This window comes from Phymastichus coffea, unplaced genomic scaffold, assembly GCF_024137745.1.
Source record: "Phymastichus coffea isolate CEN01 unplaced genomic scaffold, Cenicafe_Pcof_1.1 PCOF00081, whole genome shotgun sequence".
Lineage (NCBI taxonomy): Eukaryota > Metazoa > Arthropoda > Insecta > Hymenoptera > Eulophidae > Phymastichus > Phymastichus coffea.
In genome coordinates, this window is record NW_026706892.1 from 1084718 (window position 1) to 1103125 (window position 18408).

At 50.7% G+C, this 18408-nt stretch overlaps 1 protein-coding gene across 1 annotated transcript in view; it reads left to right on the forward strand.

Annotated features, from left to right (window-relative positions):
* LOC131668620 (protein kibra) overlaps window positions 1-18233 on the forward strand; it is a 40174-nt gene extending 21941 nt beyond the window's left edge. Inside the window, exons 5-15 of the mRNA XM_058942953.1 lie at window positions 10909-11017; window positions 11385-11544; window positions 11763-12392; window positions 12468-13123; window positions 13210-13447; window positions 13530-13616; window positions 13871-14060; window positions 14155-14646; window positions 14726-14971; window positions 15048-15538; window positions 15613-18233. Coding sequence (XP_058798936.1) covers window positions 10909-11017; window positions 11385-11544; window positions 11763-12392; window positions 12468-13123; window positions 13210-13447; window positions 13530-13616; window positions 13871-14060; window positions 14155-14646; window positions 14726-14971; window positions 15048-15538; window positions 15613-15982 — 3669 coding nt within the window. The 3' untranslated portion in view covers window positions 15983-18233. The remainder of the gene's footprint in view (window positions 1-10908; window positions 11018-11384; window positions 11545-11762; window positions 12393-12467; window positions 13124-13209; window positions 13448-13529; window positions 13617-13870; window positions 14061-14154; window positions 14647-14725; window positions 14972-15047; window positions 15539-15612) is intronic.
* Window positions 18234-18408: the final 175 nt, after the last annotated feature.

The window sequence follows — 18408 nt, forward strand, 5'->3', positions numbered from 1 at the left end:
GGTAATCGAACGATACCCACCGACGCGGAGGAGAGCATTCCGTTTTCTTACGGATTCGTGCGATCGACGTGGCGACGAATCCCGCAACTCGTGGAGCCTGCGACGCACCTCGATTTGCTTATCGGAGAAGGAGAGACGCGGGCAGAAGAGCCGAGGCTGCGCGCGCACAAAGAAAGTGAAACGCGGAGGGAAAGCCGACGCGTAAAACGAGAAGCGCGGCGTGCTTTCACGCATAGAAAAAAGCCGATTGAGCCGTCGGAAAGGTCAGCCGTTATCTCCTTCGCGCGTAGGAATGCGGCTTTTTTTCCTTCGCCGCCTCTTATCTCGCCGACGTCTTATCGCTCCTCTCCCATGATAACGAAGAAGAAAACAATCGGGCTGCGTAGGCGCGCGCGCGTCTCCGTGTCGCGCGTTCGCCGAGTATAATAAGTATTGCCTTCCGCGATTCCGCGAAAGAACGCGCGACCGAGCGGCCTGGCAAAACAGAGTCGTGTGGCTCGCGACGCACAATCGTCATTGTTACGATTTCTAAGATTAGATCCTCCGTCCCTTCGTCGCCGGCCCTCCCTATCGGTGGCGCGCTCGCGCGAAAATACCCGCGCGAGGCTCGTCTAGGAGTCCGTGCCGCGCACCTTTTCCCCGATCGGTCCGCCCACGACGGCGGAGCTTCGTTGTGCCGCCTTTCTCCGAAAGAAAAGAGAAAAAAACGGCGGCTTGCAATTCTTCGACGCGTTCCATCGAGAGAGTAGGCGCGCGCGCGAGGGGCCGGTTTTAATTTTTCGGAGCTCGCGCTCGCGAGTGTACAGTTAGCATTCCGAGCTAAAATTACATCCTTTCCCTTCTTGTGCTTCTGTGCGAGTGAGAGAGAGAGACTCCGCGCTGCACGCAAGTGTGTACCTCGCTCTGCCGACGCAAACACCCACTTTTGCGCGATCGACGGACGTCTCCCCCGCCAGTCATATCTGCATCGCGTCGTATCCTGCGCGTAGGCGTTCGCTACCGGCGCAGATAAAAGTTACTGCGCCGAAAGCGAAGTCGGGGCGTGACCTTTCGAAAATCGCAGCGGCTCCCCGTCGCGCCGGTCGCCTCAAGGCGTTGTTGCCTGTCCTCAACCGCCTATTATCCTACTAACGAGGCTTAAACACTTGAGATTGTCGCAGGCCGAGGCGCCATGAAAATCGAGAGAGAGAGGGACAGAGAAATATCGGATAATCGCTTTCTTTTGCACCATCCGTGACACCGTACCGAGCCAATGACTCGTGCGTAGGAAAATTCTCAGAGCGGCTTAATGGGAATCGAGGAATAATTATTAATGGTGCGACGCATCCCTGGGAAGCACGCGCACTTTGTTTTCGTTTGCGCGCGTAGGAGGAGTTCGCAACGATAGCGCATATCCGGCATAGCGACGTGCCTTGACGCCGCTCGCGCTTCCGTTGGAAACGCGCGGCGGCGTTCGCACGGGCACGAGCCGCGAAGCGTTCTCTTCGTACGCGCGGTTTTGCGTCGGTTCTCAAACTTTTCAGAGCGCCGCGCAACCGACCGACAGGATCAATTATCCGAGGCGCGCTTAATTTCATAGAAATCGTCGGCATTTAAAAGAGCGAAGAGAACGACTATATAACTGTTCTTACTTTCTATATTTCTCGAGGAACAAAAAGAACGAAAAAGAACAAAAATTGCAGACCGGCGTCGTCGGCGTAGACGAGGCAGCTTTGACGATCGCTTCCCAGAGCTCGGTACAAGCCTTCGATCGCATTCCTCCAGCCATCGGCGCTTATGATAATCGCGCACTGGCGCCAGACGCGTTTCCGCGATTCTTTTTAAAAGCCTGAATGCGAGAGAGAGAGAGAGAGAAATGTTGCTTGCGCGCTGGGACTCGACGTGGAAATATTTCAAGGACGCATGCACATTCGCGAAGGCGCTGTGTGTAATACTTCTCAAATCGATATTATCCTATTTTCTTTTTTCAGTCGACGATGGATTTTTTCGATCGGTAGCTGTGTTGTTTACGTGCGAATAGATAAGAAAAGGGAATCGTTTGGCCATTCGAAAATCGGATTTTAATAAGCCGCGTAATAGGCATTTTCCCCTCCAGCCGTGCGTCTCATGTTTAATTCAGAGAGAGGAGGTCGTCCGATACATTTGATTTTCAATGAAAGTAATCGCCAGATACATAAAAGCGTATATACTCGAAGGCCGAGAATGAGAGTGAGAGAGAGCAACAGGTTCTCATGTATAGGTATCCGCAGTCGCGAGTCTCTGAAAGCTCCTCGCGCCTCGCCTCGACGCTTGCGCGATCTTTCGACAATTCGAGGCGCGGGGATAAAAAGCGCCGCGGAGTAATCGGCGAAGCGAGCCCAAGCTGCGTGGTTTTCTCGCCTGCCGGCTTCCGAAAGTAGGTCTAGCACGCTGCTTTCGAGCGAAGCGCTCCAAAGTGGAGTAAGTCCGCGAGCCGTTACGCCTCGACTCCGTCGTCGCGCAACGGACGACCGGCGCGCGAGCTTGCGAGAGGACCGCGCGTCGCGAGGAAGCAAACTGCCCGCAGGCGGCGTTCGCGTCCGAGGGAGCGGATCGCGCTTTTCCACGGGCGAGTTGCTCTGCCGGCGGGAGGAAAACAATGCATATCGGCGGCGCGGCGAGTGGCGCCACCTGGCGCCGAGGCAAACGAGGCGCGCTCGGCAGCCTCGCGCCTCGGCGCATTTAACGAGCGACGTCGGAAGCGGCGGCGGTGGCGCCGCGCGCACACGCAACCGCAACACGTGTATCCCCGTATACAGACGCGCGGCGCTCGATCGTCGAGCGAGTCATCGGCGAGTGGTATTGTATGCAGACTGCGTCGTCGATATTATATCTCTCGCATTCCACCGAGATTCGTTCGCCGGCGGCGCGTTGCGCTGTCGCGTGCCACGTGCGAGGCTTCGCGGCGGCGGCCACTTCTGCACTCGCGCCGCGAGCAGGCGTCTTTGTTCGCTCGGCACTCACGCGGCGCAGCGGCAGCTGTCCGAGACGCAGAGAGAGAGAGAGAGAGAGAGCGCGCTCCACAGAGGAATTCCTTTCTCGAGCGTCAGCGACCGGCCGGCTGCGCGACAGACAACTCCGCGTGCACACGCGTGCGCCTCTGATAGCAGCCTTTCGAATGCTCTGCAATTTGCGTTCTTTCGCTCCTCTTTTTCGGCGTCGTTGTGGGCTTTTTGAGCCGCGACTCCGAGACACCTGATTATCCATGAGTCTGACGTGTGACGCGAGCTCGAGATTACAACGTAATCGATATACGAATCACCCTCGACTCTCGTCAATCATTGCCGTAACTCTGCGCTCTCTACCGGACATCAGCATATTTCACGATGCTCGACGATTCACAGTTTGAAAATCATCTAATTACACACGCGAGGTACAGTTTTACGATACACGTTTACGCTGAGTTCGGTAAACAAGGCCAAGATTCATTGATTCGTCTCGCTGATTCCAAGCGCCTAAAACGGTCAGCCGCAGACGTGTCGATCTGTTGCCGCGATCGTTTCCAAAAATTGCCTATCGCAAACGAGCATAATTATCTTTCCGAGCGCCGAGACGGAAAGAGAAACCCGCACTCTTCACACGTCACTCAAGAGCCTTGGGGAAAACACACCTGCAGCAAAGGCGCCTTCGTTTTCACGACCACGTGGCGAGAGGTCACCGGATTCCGGCGATTCATCGGGGCCCAAACAGCGAAAGAGAGAGAGAGAGAGAGAGAGAGAGAGAGAGAGAGAGAGAGAGAGAGGCGTCGGTCATTGTGTCATCCATCCGCCGCCGCCGCCGCAGCCAACCTGCTGGGAAAACTCTCCCACGCTCGCGAGCGCCGGCGATCGGCGATTGGCGATCGAGGCCGAGGCGCACTTGGCTGGCTTTTCTCCGCCCTCGATTCGCCCGTCCGAGTTTCCGAGGGCTTTACTTTCGTTTCTCCTCCTCCTCTCCGATCGAGCGTCCGTTTCGGCGGCCCCGCGCGCGATCGAGAACGCCAGCGTCGAGGAAGCGCCCTGGCGCGGCGAGCCGCGTGCGCGCACGCGCTACAGGGCCCCATCGCGCTCCGGAGCGAGGCGCAGGAGAGGGACGGCCGGCATCCCCGTTTAAATCCCTCGGCCGCTGCAGGTGCGACATCACGCGATATCCACCTGAGAGCGGAGGCTCGGAGGATTTCGCTTTTACGCTGGACATATATTTTTCGCGCGCGAGAAGAGGAGAGAGAAGTGGCTGCCGTGCTACACACGTCCGAGTTATATGGCGTGCAGAGCTTAGTATAGCGCGTTGGCCAATGGGGGATTCGAGAGAGAGAGAGAGTCGCGCGCAGCACGGTAGCACACCACACATCTCGCCCGACAGGTCCATTTAAAAAGGGAAGAAAAGGAGGTTGGAGAGAGCAGCTTGCTTCTATACACCGGGATATAAGGGATACGCTCCTCCAATGGGTTTGTTGCTTCGCGATCTCTCGCTTTTCGCTTTGCTGCAAATCTTCCTCGATGGCTCGTTTTAGCTTTTGATCCGATTCGAATTCATTTTTACGAAGCAATTTTACAACTGACTTTCGTCGTCAACGTTCGAAATTTGATTCGAAGAAACACTTGGAACAGACGAGCGAAGGAGCGAAAAAAATGCATCGGAAGGGAATGCCTACAGCCGCATAACCATTGGGGTTCTTCGGCGAAGGAAAATCCCATCGCTGTATACGCGCGCGTGGAGAGAGATGGGCAAGTTGGTCTCTGGGGGCAGGCAGCGCTCGAGTATGTATCCTGGCGCGCGAGCGAGCGAGCAAAGGAAGCGGCGAGACAGATGCCGGTGCAGGTCAAAAACCGGATCTCGTCACCGCTGCTCCTCTCTTACAACTCTCGCGCGGCCTTTCCTTTCCACGCGCGCGCGCGCGCCTAGCTGTCAACGATTGCGCGCGCGCTGGCAAAAATTTGGTCGCGAAAAGTCGCCGGGGCGACGCGGAGGGGCGCCGGGGGAGCACGAAAGCCGAGCGCTCGTCGCCTTTACGCATCTCGTTGGATTAATCGAGCGACGAGGCCGCGCATCAACCGAGTCGCATTCCCGGCGTAATAAATGAGATTTTTATCCGCGTGGCGCGCAGCGACAAGCTGGCATTCTTGCTTAGCGAGCTCGCTCTCGCCGGCTTGGTCTTGGTCTTCTCATAATTGCCCGAGCGCATTGCTCGGTGATCGCGCGGATTCCTCGGGGCCGGCATGGAAAGCTCGCTCGCGTCCCGTCGAACGATAACGAGAGCAGGGAGGCGCGCGTCGTCGGCGCGGGCGCGCGCGCTCGGTCGTCGCAGGAATGTCCGCGCGGCGAGCGCTTTTCGGGCCGGTGCGCGCGACAAGGAAGCGCGGAATTCGCTGCGGCCGCGGCGACGCTCCGAAACCTAATTGTTTTTATCCGGCGATGCCGCGTACTCCCGATCTCGATTTCTCCCCTCTCCTTTTTTCCTCGGGAGCGTCTTCCCATTCCATCCACGGCCGTTTGTCCTTTCCTCTTTATTTTTTACTCTTCGTGCTTCCCCGAAAGTTTCTTCGGGGCATTAGCTGCGAAGTTTCTTTAGGGTTACGTGATTCAGGCGCGAAAAAAGGCGCGAGGAAGCACCTGTTGCGTCAAAACGACGACATTCTAGTGGAAAAGAGTAGTTCCGGAAGTTCGTTAACGGACGCCCAGAGAGGAAATGTAATGGGGAGCACAGAGAGAAAGAGGAGGCAATTTATGGCTGCTAGGTAGGGGGAGAGAGTTAGAGAGAGAGAGAGAGAAAAGAACCTGTAAAATGCAAGGAGGCGAAATCTATCCCCTTTGGAAATTGGAAACTAATTATTTGTCTCGGGGATCTCTCTCCTCTCTCTCTCTCTCTCTCTCTCTCTCTCTTTCTCTCTCTTTCTCTCTCTTTCTCCACCTCTCATTCTTTTGTAAAAAGGGCTCATGGGAAACGCGAGCAAAAAGAATCCTCGACTTTCGGTCGGCACCTGGCGTTTCTCTCTCTCTCTCTCGCTCTCTTTCTCTCAACCTTGCGTTGTTTTTCACCCGACGGAGAACCACGCAAGAATATCTGTTTCCACTTTTCGTAATCAACGCCGCAGTTGCGAGAGCAATCCGCGGCGAAGCAACAAGTCCCGGCATTTTCGTCTTCTAATCCCCCCTCTGGCCTGCAAGGCGCGCTCGCGAGAGGCAATCTCGCTGCCTCGGCGCGCAAAAATGAACGAAAATTCCCCTAATTACAACAAACGCCGGCATTCCGCGGAGTTGCCGTAGCTTTGTGGCGGGGCCTTACCCCTCCTCGGCGCGCACGCCCTCCCGCTCTCTCTCTCGCGCGCGCGCGCGCGCGCGAGCGCTATAAATGTGGCCCCGGGCACGCACGCCGAAGAAGGGGGAGAGAGCCTGCTCGGATAAATATGCGGGAGGGGCCGGAATTCCTCACTCGGCTGCATTCCAGCAGCCCTCCTCTCGGGCCGCGGTGATAGCCGCGCGCGCGGATTTGCCCGAGCGCTCGGCGTCGGGCAGCGCTCGCGGGGTGCGCGGCGACGCTCCCGAGGCCGAGTTGCCTAATCTTCCACGAAAAGGCAGATCTCGGGCGCCGATAGCGGGCCGGCCGAGGCTGGCCTCCGGGCTGCGGTTGCCTCGCGGCGATAAGCATCGGCGGCACGCCGGCGATCCCGGGCGCGCGCTGTCCCGACCGCTCTCTCGCCTCGTTAACCGGCTCGTCGATTTTCGGCCGGCCGTATTTTTCGGGCCGCATCGCCGATAGATTATCCTGTTAGCGGGTTATCTCGATCTGGCCGGCCGCGCGAATACCAGTAGCCCGGGACGCAAGGTCGGCCGTGTTTTCTCTGGAAGCGCGCGCCGCTCGCGCGATGCTTATCGCCAGCGCGAAAAACGCGCCGTGAGAACGCGAGGGGAGGAATGCGCGCGCGCGCGCGCGCTCGCTCGCTCGCGTTGCGCTATGCTTATTAAAAAGATGATTGCGCCGGCGCGGAGCGGCCGAGCGCCGCCAGCGAGAGCCTCGTAAGAATGTTATTAGGGCTCGCTTCGGAATTCCATGGGATAAACGATCGAAGAATGGAGCTTTTGCGCGGCCAGCGAGATCCGCTCCGATGAAGCCTCGATTTTTCCCTTCGGCCGATTGTCATCTGCCGTTGCGCGGCCAACTAGACGAGCACCGCATTGTCGTGCGGACGAAAGCGCGCGTAGAGAAGAATCGCGAGGGTTACGGGCACAACTCTCTCGCGAAGAAAGGCGCGCGCGAGTGAAATCACACACACACACACACACACACACACACACACACACACACACACACACACACACACACACACACACACATACGTGCTGTAGAGGGGGCAGGATGCAACAGCAGGGAGATGGAAAAGGCAAATAGAGACAAAGAAAATGTATAGCTCGCGCCAAAGAATTTCTCTCTCTCTCTCTCTCTGCTCAGCGTGGCTCCATTCGCTTGCTGGATGATCGCTGATGGGTCCACGCACACTCCAGAAATTCCAACAAGGACGGGGCATAATGTGCGGCTCAAGGTCGGGCCTCTAGGAGAGCGCGTTCGTTGCAGGGTCGTACCCTGACCTCGGCAGGCCCAACATCCCCACCACGCGACCGTCGAGGCGCGCGCAAAGTGCAACCGCGTATCCTCGGGCGCCCCATCCTCCCTTCTCTCTTGGCGTGCTCTCTTGGCTTCTCGCGAGAAAGCTCGGAAAATACCTCGGCTTGCCAGCGCTTGGTCTAGCTAGCGCCGGCCTGGTTTTGCCCCGAGAGCTTCGCGAGAAAAGCAGCATCCCGAGAATGTGCAAACACGGGCAACCATCTCCTACGCTCCTGAGTTGCAACCGCAGCGGAGCCCACGTATAGAGTGAGAAAGAGAGAGAGAGAGAGAGAGAGATGGGGCCCGCCTTTTTACTCGGCCGGGAAGCAGCAGAAGAAAGAAAGAGAAGCAGCAGCAGCAGCAAAGCAGCAATGGAAGGAGAAGGTAGAGAGAGGTAGAATAGAAGGAGGAGGAGCGTGGAGGGACGCTCGCGCGCGCGCGCGGGGAGAAAGAGAGGAGAGAGAGAGAAAGAGAAAAAAGGGATCCCTTAAAAATTGAAGCTCTCGGGCAAGAGAGAGAGAGAGAGAGAGAGAAGAGGTGGGGATTGGAATTTCGGGCCCGTAACCGACCAGTCTCGTGGAGGCCTTCTTCTCGTGAAGATGAGGTGAGCGAGCGAGCGTTGCGGAGCGCGCGGTTGCGTCTGTGAAGTCATGGACCGACAGTATACTCTGTGCGTGCTCGTGCCGGCACATCAGTACCGTAGCTACATCGACAGCTACAACAACTCCGCCAAGCAACATCAGCAGCACCTCCAGCATTCCAGCGTCTACTACCCCCAACAGCAACAGCAACAGCAACAGCAGCAACAGCAGCAGCAGCAGCAGCAGCAGAGGATCATCAACCAGTACCAGGCACGCCATGATTACCGCCAACTACTGCTGCAGCAGCAGCACCAGCTGCAGCTGCGCCAGCTGCAGAAACAGTATTACCAGCCGCAGCAGCAGGACAAGGAGCCCAAGCAGGAACAGATCTACGAGAACGTGCGCTATCAGATGCGCATGTGCTACCAGAACGACTACGAGAACGACGAGCAGATCCAGCGCTTCTACTGGGAGCAGTGCTACCGACGCGGCGACGACCACGACGCCGGGACTGCTTCCTACTACTACTGCGAATACGTAAGCGAGGCTGCGACGACGCGGGCCAAACATCACGTGTGCTGTTCGGCGAGTCGTCCAAGAGAAGTGCGACCGACCGCGCGATGCTTCCGCTCGCCGCGCGCTCCGAGGTCCGACTGGCGAGCCAACGGGGCACGCGGCGGGGAGCCGAGGCTGCTGGTTTTTGGTGTTTCTGTGCCGGGGCCGGCGAAACCGCGCGGATCGCCGACCGATGCCGCTCGCTCGTCCATCCGGTCTTTTCGGCTGGTCTCGAGCGCGCTACTGCTGCTGATGCTGCTGCTGATGCTGCATTCTCACGTTTGGCGCGCGCAGCGCTTTCTCCGGCGAATTTCCGTTCGATCGTCCTTGCGGACGGCGTGCGTAGTGCCCCGTCAATCGCCGTTGCCCGCGAACGCGATTCAGCGAACGGCGGCATCGTGGCCGATGGATCGCCGCGGTCGATTGGCGAACGGGTGCAAAAAAGGCGAAAAAAAGTCGTTGCACCTTCTCGCCGGAAGAGACGAAACGAAACCGAGCGAGCAACGGCAGGAGCGTCGCGTTCGGCTGGAACCAATCGCGTATCGCGCGGCTCGTCGAGCCGTCGCGAACCGGAATCCGCGCGCTGAAATAGAATTTTGGTCGGCGTGTCGGCCGTACAATTGTTTTGGTTCAGTGAACTGGCCGCTTTCCGCCGCCTAGATATTCGAACCACGCGCCTTCGCCTTTGCTCTTGTCGCGCGCGGCGCGCAGCCCTTGCGAGCCGCCCGAAAATAGATCAAGCAAGCGGCCAAGGCATTACCCAGCGGCGATAATTGTTACGCGCTGCTTCGCGGAACTCCGTAGTGCCGCGCTGCTCACCTCGTTTCTTTTTGCCGGTTTTTTTCGGCCGCTCTCGCTTCGCGTCGGAAAAGTCAGCTCATCGCGAAGCCACGCTGGGCTCGTTCGTTCGGTCGAATTAAAATTGAAAGTGCATCGGTCCGATGGAAGACGCTGCAGTCGAAGCATTTTCCTTTGTTTCGCACGAGTGCCGAAGAAAAAGAGAAAAGCAGAGAGGCAGCTAAATAAATGTTGTTAAATCCGAGCGGCGCGCTTCAGCGAGCTTTCAAAAGAAAAGGAGAGAAACGAGCGATATGTTTAAAACGGAACACTCGCTGAAATTCCATTGCAATCGGAAAATACTCGGGCGATAAATAAAAGCGTATGAAAGTCGCGGCGAAGAGGTAGGAGAAAAAAAAGTCAACAAAAAGGAATTTGTTGCCCCACGAGATCAGGCTTATTGCAATGCATGTATCTTTTGAAAAAGTCGCGACGGCGCTGGAATGTTTCCCACGCGCTCGCTCGCGCGCGCGAGAATTTCACATTATAGTGATTGGAGCGTTGCGGGCTGGTTCGGCGCATAAATACACTAGGGAGGCTTCCAAATAAATTAGAAAGTATTTCGCTGCCTCGTACGTGTGTTTGCACATGCTTCCGAGAGTAAATATTCAGCACTATAAATTATTCGTTGCTCGATAGTCCAGGAAGAATAAAACTTCTATAAACATCGAAAATTACCATTCGTCGAGATAAACTCCGTCGTCCTCTCGAGATTTACATATGTTTCTTTATTCCAATACGTCCGATGGAATTTTCGTTTTAAAAGCCATGTAGATTCAATTTACGAAGCATTTTTTTCCAAAGATAACTCGTTGTTTATGTCAGCGACGTAAGTGACTTTTACAACGGGATTTTCTCAAAGGAAAATATCGAAATGTGCCCTTTTACTTTATTCATGAGTCTGATGCAATTGCGAATGAGCAGACTTGTCAGCAGGGAAAAAAGTGTGTGAATATTCGAGAAATTTTATTGCAGCTATTAACGCATTACATCATTGAATTTTATAAGTTTATTGGGTGGTTTGTTGAATGATCGCTATGTGGCGCCCGGTTCAAAGAACGCTTATGAAAAAGTAGTAAAGTAGCCGGGTAAAAGTAATTTCGTCATTATTGTGGCATTTGAGTAATTGAATTTGGAGAGTTCATTCATTGAGCGCAGTTGGCTCTCGTAATTGACAGTGGAAAAAAATCTCGGTCTCGAACGTTCTCGTAAGGAGAGAGAAGAACTCTTGTGAATCTTGTCAAACAGCCGCGATAGTGCGTTAATTGTCGCTTCGGAAGAATGCCCGAGATCAGGCATAAAGCTAATGGCACCGGTGACGTTTGCGTGTTGCAGGCGAAAAAGGAGATCTACGACGTGAAGCAACAGCGATTATGCTTGGCCCAAGACGAGTACAATCACCTGAACAATGCTCTTAGTACTCTCGGTGCTTCCCGCACCAGCTGTAAGTAGCATACAGTAACGACACATCTGTGCGCCTTTTTCTTTTTTTCCCCCTTTGCTCTGCTCCCCCGTGCCACCTACGTCCGTCGCTGCCGCTCTTCTTGTCCATGTGCTCGCGAACGCCCTACGTTGTTCGCTGCGGCATGCCGCTTGTGCGATGCCTCCCGGATCGCGTCGCGTCCCGGCCATTTGCTGTTTCGTTTCCCCGGAAACTAGCGCGAATCGCGGGGAACATTGAAGGGCTGCGCATGAAATAAAGGCAAGAGTCTACGCCGTAAAGAGCAGAACAAGCAGCGCGGCGGCGGCAACGACGACGACGACGACGACGACGACGACAACAACGACGATGGTGTCTGTTCTTGTTGCAGTGTGCTCGAGTTCAAGCTCGCTCAGCACGAAATACGACCCGGACCTGCTCAAATGCGACGTGGCGTTGGCGAGGAAACGTGTGTCCAGGCTGAAGCGCGAGCTCGAGCAGATACGCGCCGAGATGAACTGCACGCAACGTGGCGTCGAAACTCTCGCCAGGTACGTTGCGCAGCGAGCCTGCCTTCCCCCTCATAATCGATATCGATACTGCACCAGCTCGGTCGGTGCGACGCTCGAGATCGCTGCGAATCGCGCAGCGATCTCTCGAGCGATTACCGAAAGCCGAGAGCTGCCGCAGCTAGTCGCGTGCAATTGGCTACGCAGGAGCGCCGACGCAATGCTGACAAATGCGTGCTTTCTCTGCCCCCCTCGTGTAGCGTGGAGCAAAAGCTGAGCTCTCATCACGCGGGCTGCTACAACATCACGGAGGCCCAGGCGATAATGACGGAGCTGCGCAACATCCAGAAGAGCTTGAGCTCCGGCGAGAAGGAGAAAGCCGAGCTGATGCAGTCGCTCGCCCAGTTGAAAGACGAGTTGACGAGGCTACAGCTCTGCGAGGGAAGTCCGGACGCGAGCACCTTGAGCTTGCCCCAGGAGAAACTGAGCACGGCCTCGCAAACGGATTTGTCGGGCGAATTGGTTCCCATTGGCACGCGACTGGCGGAGATGGCGAGGATGAGGTTGCAGTACGACGAGGCGAGGAAGAGGATTCAGCAGATTCAGCAGCAGCTGGCCGATCTCGAGGAGAAAGTCATTCCTGGACAGACGGAAAGCGACAAGGACAAGCTGCTGCTGTTCCAGGAGAAGGAGCAGCTGCTGAGAGAACTGAGGAGCATCACTCCGCACACGAGAACGCAGCAGGACATGAAGAAGATACAGTCGGAGATCAAGAGGCTAGAACAGGATCTTAATAACGCTTTCGAGCTGTCGAACAAAACCATCACCGACAGGGTGAGGCTTCACGAGGAGAAGCAACTTTTATTGCAGCAACTCAAGGATGCACTCAGGTTTGTCTTTGACCAATTTTCACGAATCCACTTTTTCCACCAAGAATTGACGATTAACGATCCACGTTTTTCTAGATCAATGGCAATGTTGGAAGGTCAACTGAAGAGCCTCTCGGCGAGCACACTCTCGGTCTCGAGTAGCTCGAGCCTCGGCAGCCTGAGCACAACGAGCAGCAAGGGTTCGCTGAGCTCGGGCCTGAGCTTCACGGACATTTACGGTGGACCACAGTGTATGGGCACGACGATACAAGAAAGACCGGTCGACATGGTCGATTTGCATCGTCGTGTTGAACGATTACTGAAGGGTTCCGAACAGAGCGTCGTTGTGCCGAACAATCTCGGTATACCGTCGCCAGGCAGATCGCAACCGAGTCTCTCGCCAAGGTCCAGCTTGTCGAGCGTCTCGCCACCTGTCTCACCACTTTACGAGAACGCTCCGGTAGGACCGCCACCAGCTTACGAACAGATCGAGCTGCAGAGGAGACAGCAACAGATACGGCCTACCACTGCGTCACATCTCGACAGGACGCAGTTGGAAGATAAGCTAGCAGAATTGAGATTGAGTCAGCAGACGATACAAGAGCAACACTGTACTACCGTTGAGTATAGTCATCATCACCATCATCTACATCACCATCAGCAGGTATCGAAGCATAATCAACAGCCACCTATGGATCTACAGTCGTGTAATATGTCGCAAGGTAGCGGTCTTGGAAGGCCAGGTATGACCGGTAAGTCGAGCCTTCTTTAAACGTGTCGATTGTCTTTTTTCAATCGTTATTTACACGAATAAAAACGCAATTGCGCTTGACTATAGAACCACCTCTATCACCGATCAGTGAAACCCCACCGCCAATGGGCATTCGTTCACGAGCAAGCTCATCGGGCACGAACACACGCTCCGTTTCAGCCGCCGTGTCCGACGAGAGTGTTGCCGGGGATTCTGGCGTCTTTGAAGCCTCGAACAGGCGAAGATTATCCGGCATACTCAACGCTGATGCTCAAGTCACTGGCGATTCTAATCTCGAAACTGCGCAAGTCCAAATTAAGCTAAGGTACGTTGAAATAAATCTGTTGTGATAATAATCTGTCTAGCGTGGCAACGTAAGGTATTGATTTTGTGTTTTATGTTAACAGGTACTCGGTGAACGACGGTACGCTCAACGTAGGCATTGAGCGAGCAAGAAACCTGGCGGCCCTTTTTATTCCCGACAGCATGCAAGTGTAAGTATAACGAGCTTAACTAATCTAGAGCGCGTATCGATTTACCACGAGACTCGCGTTAGACTAAGTTGATCCATCCGTGCGTATAATAACCATCGTAACCGCAAATAACCTTTCATCGATCTATTTCTCTTGCTTATTATCTTATTTCCACGGAGGCAAATTTCAATGAATATTAATCACGCGTGTACGTAACGATATAGTGTCAAGTCTCTCGTTTCTAAAGTGTTTATGTTTGGCTTGTGTGTTTGCAGATATATAAAAGCCGCTTTATTGCCAATGCAACCAGCAACGAATAACATGTGTTGCTCGAAACCGGTAACGGATTTGCGCAAACCTACCTTCGGTGAAACATTCCCAATTGCCGTGCCGCTCAACAAGCTCTACACCAAGACACTGCAGGTCAATGTTTGGTGTACCAGCGGAGAGTCTGAGGAGTGCTTGGTAAATTAAAAATTTATTTGGAAACTTTTAATTCGAGAAATTAATAAGCGTCACATTCATCTATAATACAAAAAATATTGGCTTTTATCAACAGGGTTCAGCCCAAGTCTCATTGGCAGACTTTAATCCTGAAAACCCGAGCGTCAAGTGGTACAATATCCTGTCGTTCCGTTTCATGCAGCCGTCGAGTTCGTCTGATGCAAGCGTCTCCCGCTCTTCACTCTTGTCCTCGCAGCAGCAATTGTCGAGCAGGCACGACAAGCAAGAATCCGAGATCTCGATGTACCGCGGGCAAAACAGCAGTAGTAGTGGACAGAACGCGAAAGAAGAGAGTAGTGACGAGAGTACCATCATCAGTTCGCAAACGTCCACGCTCACTCGTAATCAGGGATGTGAAGAACTTCAGACGGCCGTTTCGTTGAGGCTCGAGGAGTTAGCCAACTGTCTGAAAAGCCCCGAGGAGGAAGAGGAAGAGGATGGCGATAGTGATAGTGGCAGTGGTGAGAGTAAAGATAGCGACGAGGAGGGTATTATTGTTGAGTTCATGATGGAGGAAAGTGTCCTCGAAGATGTACTCGAACATGAGGTTTGCTGAATATTTTTTATAAAAAGATCGAAATGATTTTTCATTTATTCGAGTATTAAACGTTATTAATTATTCATAGGAAGATGAAGAATTGGCAAAAGAAGAAGCTGCCGCAGCGGCGGCAACAGTAGCAGTTAATCAAACCTCAGACAAAGAAACCAACACGGAATGCGTCTTCATTCCAGAGCAGGGCAAGCAAAGGAAACTATCTGCCGCGGGGGTGGTGCCTGGTGCTGTTCACGACGACAAGAACTCCATTGTCATCAAGAGAAGTCAAACTTTCTCACCTAGTGCGGCTGTCAGCAGGAACCATTACATCTGTCGGGTAAGTACTTTACTTTCGATTGTGCAGATTTTTAATGAAAAAATTGAAATCTCATGGAATTGCATTTCCTTTCTAGTTGAATCGTAGCGACAGTGACAGCAGTATGCCATTGTACAGGCGAGGCGGTCCTTTCCAACGCAACTCGGTTGAGCGTCGTTCTCTTCGTTGGCGACGACCCTCATCCGCATTGAGTTGCAAGTCACCGTCTACCTCTTCTAAATCCAAATCGTCTCACTTCAGCATCACCGCACGGACCTCGCTCGACCTCGAACTTGATTTGCAAGCTCAGCACGCCCGACTTACCAACCTCCATGATGAGCTTAACAGGCTGCGAGCACTCAAACAAAGGCTCGAGCAAGCGCGCGAGAATGGCGATGTAGATATGGCCAATTGGTTGCTAGAGGACGACAAGTTTCAAGTACTCATGCAGCAAGCCGAAAGCGGAAAGAATGGCAAGACTGCGGAGGATAAGAAAGTTGAAAAGATGCTTAGAAAGACCAGTAAAGAAATATACAAGCTACGAAAAACTAAGGCTGGAAAGGGCAAGCCTGACATCATATCATTCAAGTGAGTGTCATAGCTTTAATGGTGTCTAGATTTTATTATGTAAAATACTATACCGAGTAATTCTTGATTTACAGAGAAAAAATGGCATTTTTCACTCGAGTCAACTTGAACGTGCCAGTTCTTCCGCCCGATGAGCTCATGACTGAGAAAACATCAGTACCAAATCACGAGCATCGCAGACACGTCTCCGAACCAAGTAGAATAACTTCGAGTAAAGCCAACTCAACGCATAACCACGCCAGTAGAAAATCAAGCGTCTCATCGACGAGTACTTCCACGGAAACCGCTTCCACTTCGTCCTCGAGTGGTGACCGGAATAGTAAGATCTTGATAGAAAATGAGTCGGAAGCTCAGATTGTTGGTTGTAAATCAGAGGAAGACGAGGGTGGTGAACCTAAAAGGTACGAGTACGTCGTCGATCGTAATCTTGGCGTAGAAGTTTAACAGAGATGGAATTTGAAGTGAAGTTCCTTCATATTTTCAGCAAATTGCGTAATCGTTTCATAAATTTATTTTGTAGTATTTTGAATGCAATCGTTGATAACACGATCATAGAAAGTATATATATATAAAAGCAATGATGAAAAGGCTGTAATAAATATGCCATTAAGAAAGTATCAGGGTGTCGTACGCGAATGTGAAATTAATAAGTTATCTTAATTTGTATAATACAAATTTACAATATCAAATTTTACACAAAACATTCGGATAAAAAAATGAAATTTTCAGTCAATTATGCAACAAGTACAGAATTAGTTTGTAAGATTACAAAAAAGCTTTAATACGATGTGATGATATTCTAAATATGATTAAAAAGACAACGTCATTATTATTTTTTTTTTAATTTACGCATAAATTTTCGCAAATACTATTTATTGTTTGAAAGATTTGTAAAATCTGGTAAACTTTAGGCTATAAAATTACCGTTTTGCGAATGTGAAATTTCTTTCTAATAAAAAAATGTAGTTAGAAGAAAATGCCCTAGCACGTGGGAAGATATCCTCGCTAATCGCTTTTTAAATTCAGCATCGCGATCAAATTCCACGAATAGTACTTTAAAATAAACAGACTCGTCAAGCAGTGAGACTCATGTTTAAGCTTGGCACTTAATCGTAATCAACGATAAGTATTCAACATTCATTGTTTCTTCATAATTTTGTTACATAAGATACAGGTGCCATGCACGACTGAAATATCAGAACCAATACAATTTTCAGAGTTCAACGCTGTCATGTAATGTTTCAATTTTGATAAATCGTTGTTGTTGAAAAAAATTGAGAAATGGTAATTATAATTTAGGGTAAAGCAACCCATTGAGCAGCTGGTCTGCTTGAGATACAATTGATGTATTTCATTGTGAATTTCTCAATTGTATCGCAACAAAAGTAACATTTTTTGAAGCTGACTCTTTTTTATTCTCACGTGATAATAATGAAACAGTCAGCCTCAAAGAAATTATTGCGATAGCTTACGAGTGCCTTTGTAAAAAAATAATGTCTCTTATTGTGTGAAAGCATCAACGTTGACGTTGAGTCGAGTCCCAAAGTATCAAAAAATCGTTTATAAATATGTAAACAAATTATTTTGCGAGTTAAGTGTATTTTTCGTGATTGTTAAATTTGTTATGAAATTAAATGAAAAATGCAATTGTCAGAGAAGAATAAAAAAAGTATCGACAACGCACAGCGTTCGATCTCACCGAAAGAATGTGCCTTAATCGACATGCCATTCGTTCGACATGCGTGAGATAGTGAGAGAGAAAAAATGTATAATAATTGAGTTCTATCGAAGAGACCAACTTCTAGATTATAATGTAAATGTATACAATAAACACAGAAATTCGGACGGACACAGCGGTGTTACGACTATTGCCTTCGAACAGAGAGGCAATAAATTTTTTTCATGCTTTATAGAAATGCAGTGGAAAGGGACAAACATACATAGAAAACTCGAGAATTTAACGTTTAAAAAATTAATAAGCTTGTACATATACAATTCACTTCTCTTCATTTTGTACATACGTATATAATAATCTTTAAAAATCTTACCCTAGACGAGCCACAGTTATGATATACAAAAACAAAGTCCCGTCTACGTGAGTTATCAGCATATCCTGTATATGAATTTAAAGAAACAAACAAATAATAACGCTACTATTGACAATTAAAAATGTCGTAGCGTTTTCAAACATAGGAGAGAAAAAAGTACACTGCGACGTTGAACGCAATCAACAATCCTTGTAATTGCAGAAATTTCGGTGATGCATGTGCCTTACACGAAAATCCTGTTGCGTTTTATGTCTTGTTTATATTATTATAATATTAAATATTTGTTCGACGAAGTTGTATAGGGCGAAAGAGACACGTGTCCCACAATATACCGATGTATTATTAATGTTACATTATGTATTATTATTACAATTATTTTATTATAATTATTCTAATAATTTTAATATTATAATTTTTATTATTATGTTTATGATCATTTTTATGATTACTATTATTAATATTATTATTATTATTATTATTATTATTATTATTATTATTATTATTATTATTATTATTATTATTATCGTGTAGCGTGTAAACAAGAAATTGCCCTGTAACGAAGAAGAGTATCACAATAGTAATAATGATTTCATAACGAGAAAAAAAATAATTTTTTTTCAGATACACTACTTGCTTTGTAAGTAATGATTCCGTAAAAGAATATACTATGAATCATATAAAAATAGCTCGGCTTGTCAAGAATTTTATTTCTTACTTTGTTCAATATTTGAGCCTACTCTTCCTACTCCCGCATCAGTATAAGATGCACGCATGCCTACTTGAATATTCACCCCTTTGGATTGCTAAAAGTACATAATGAAT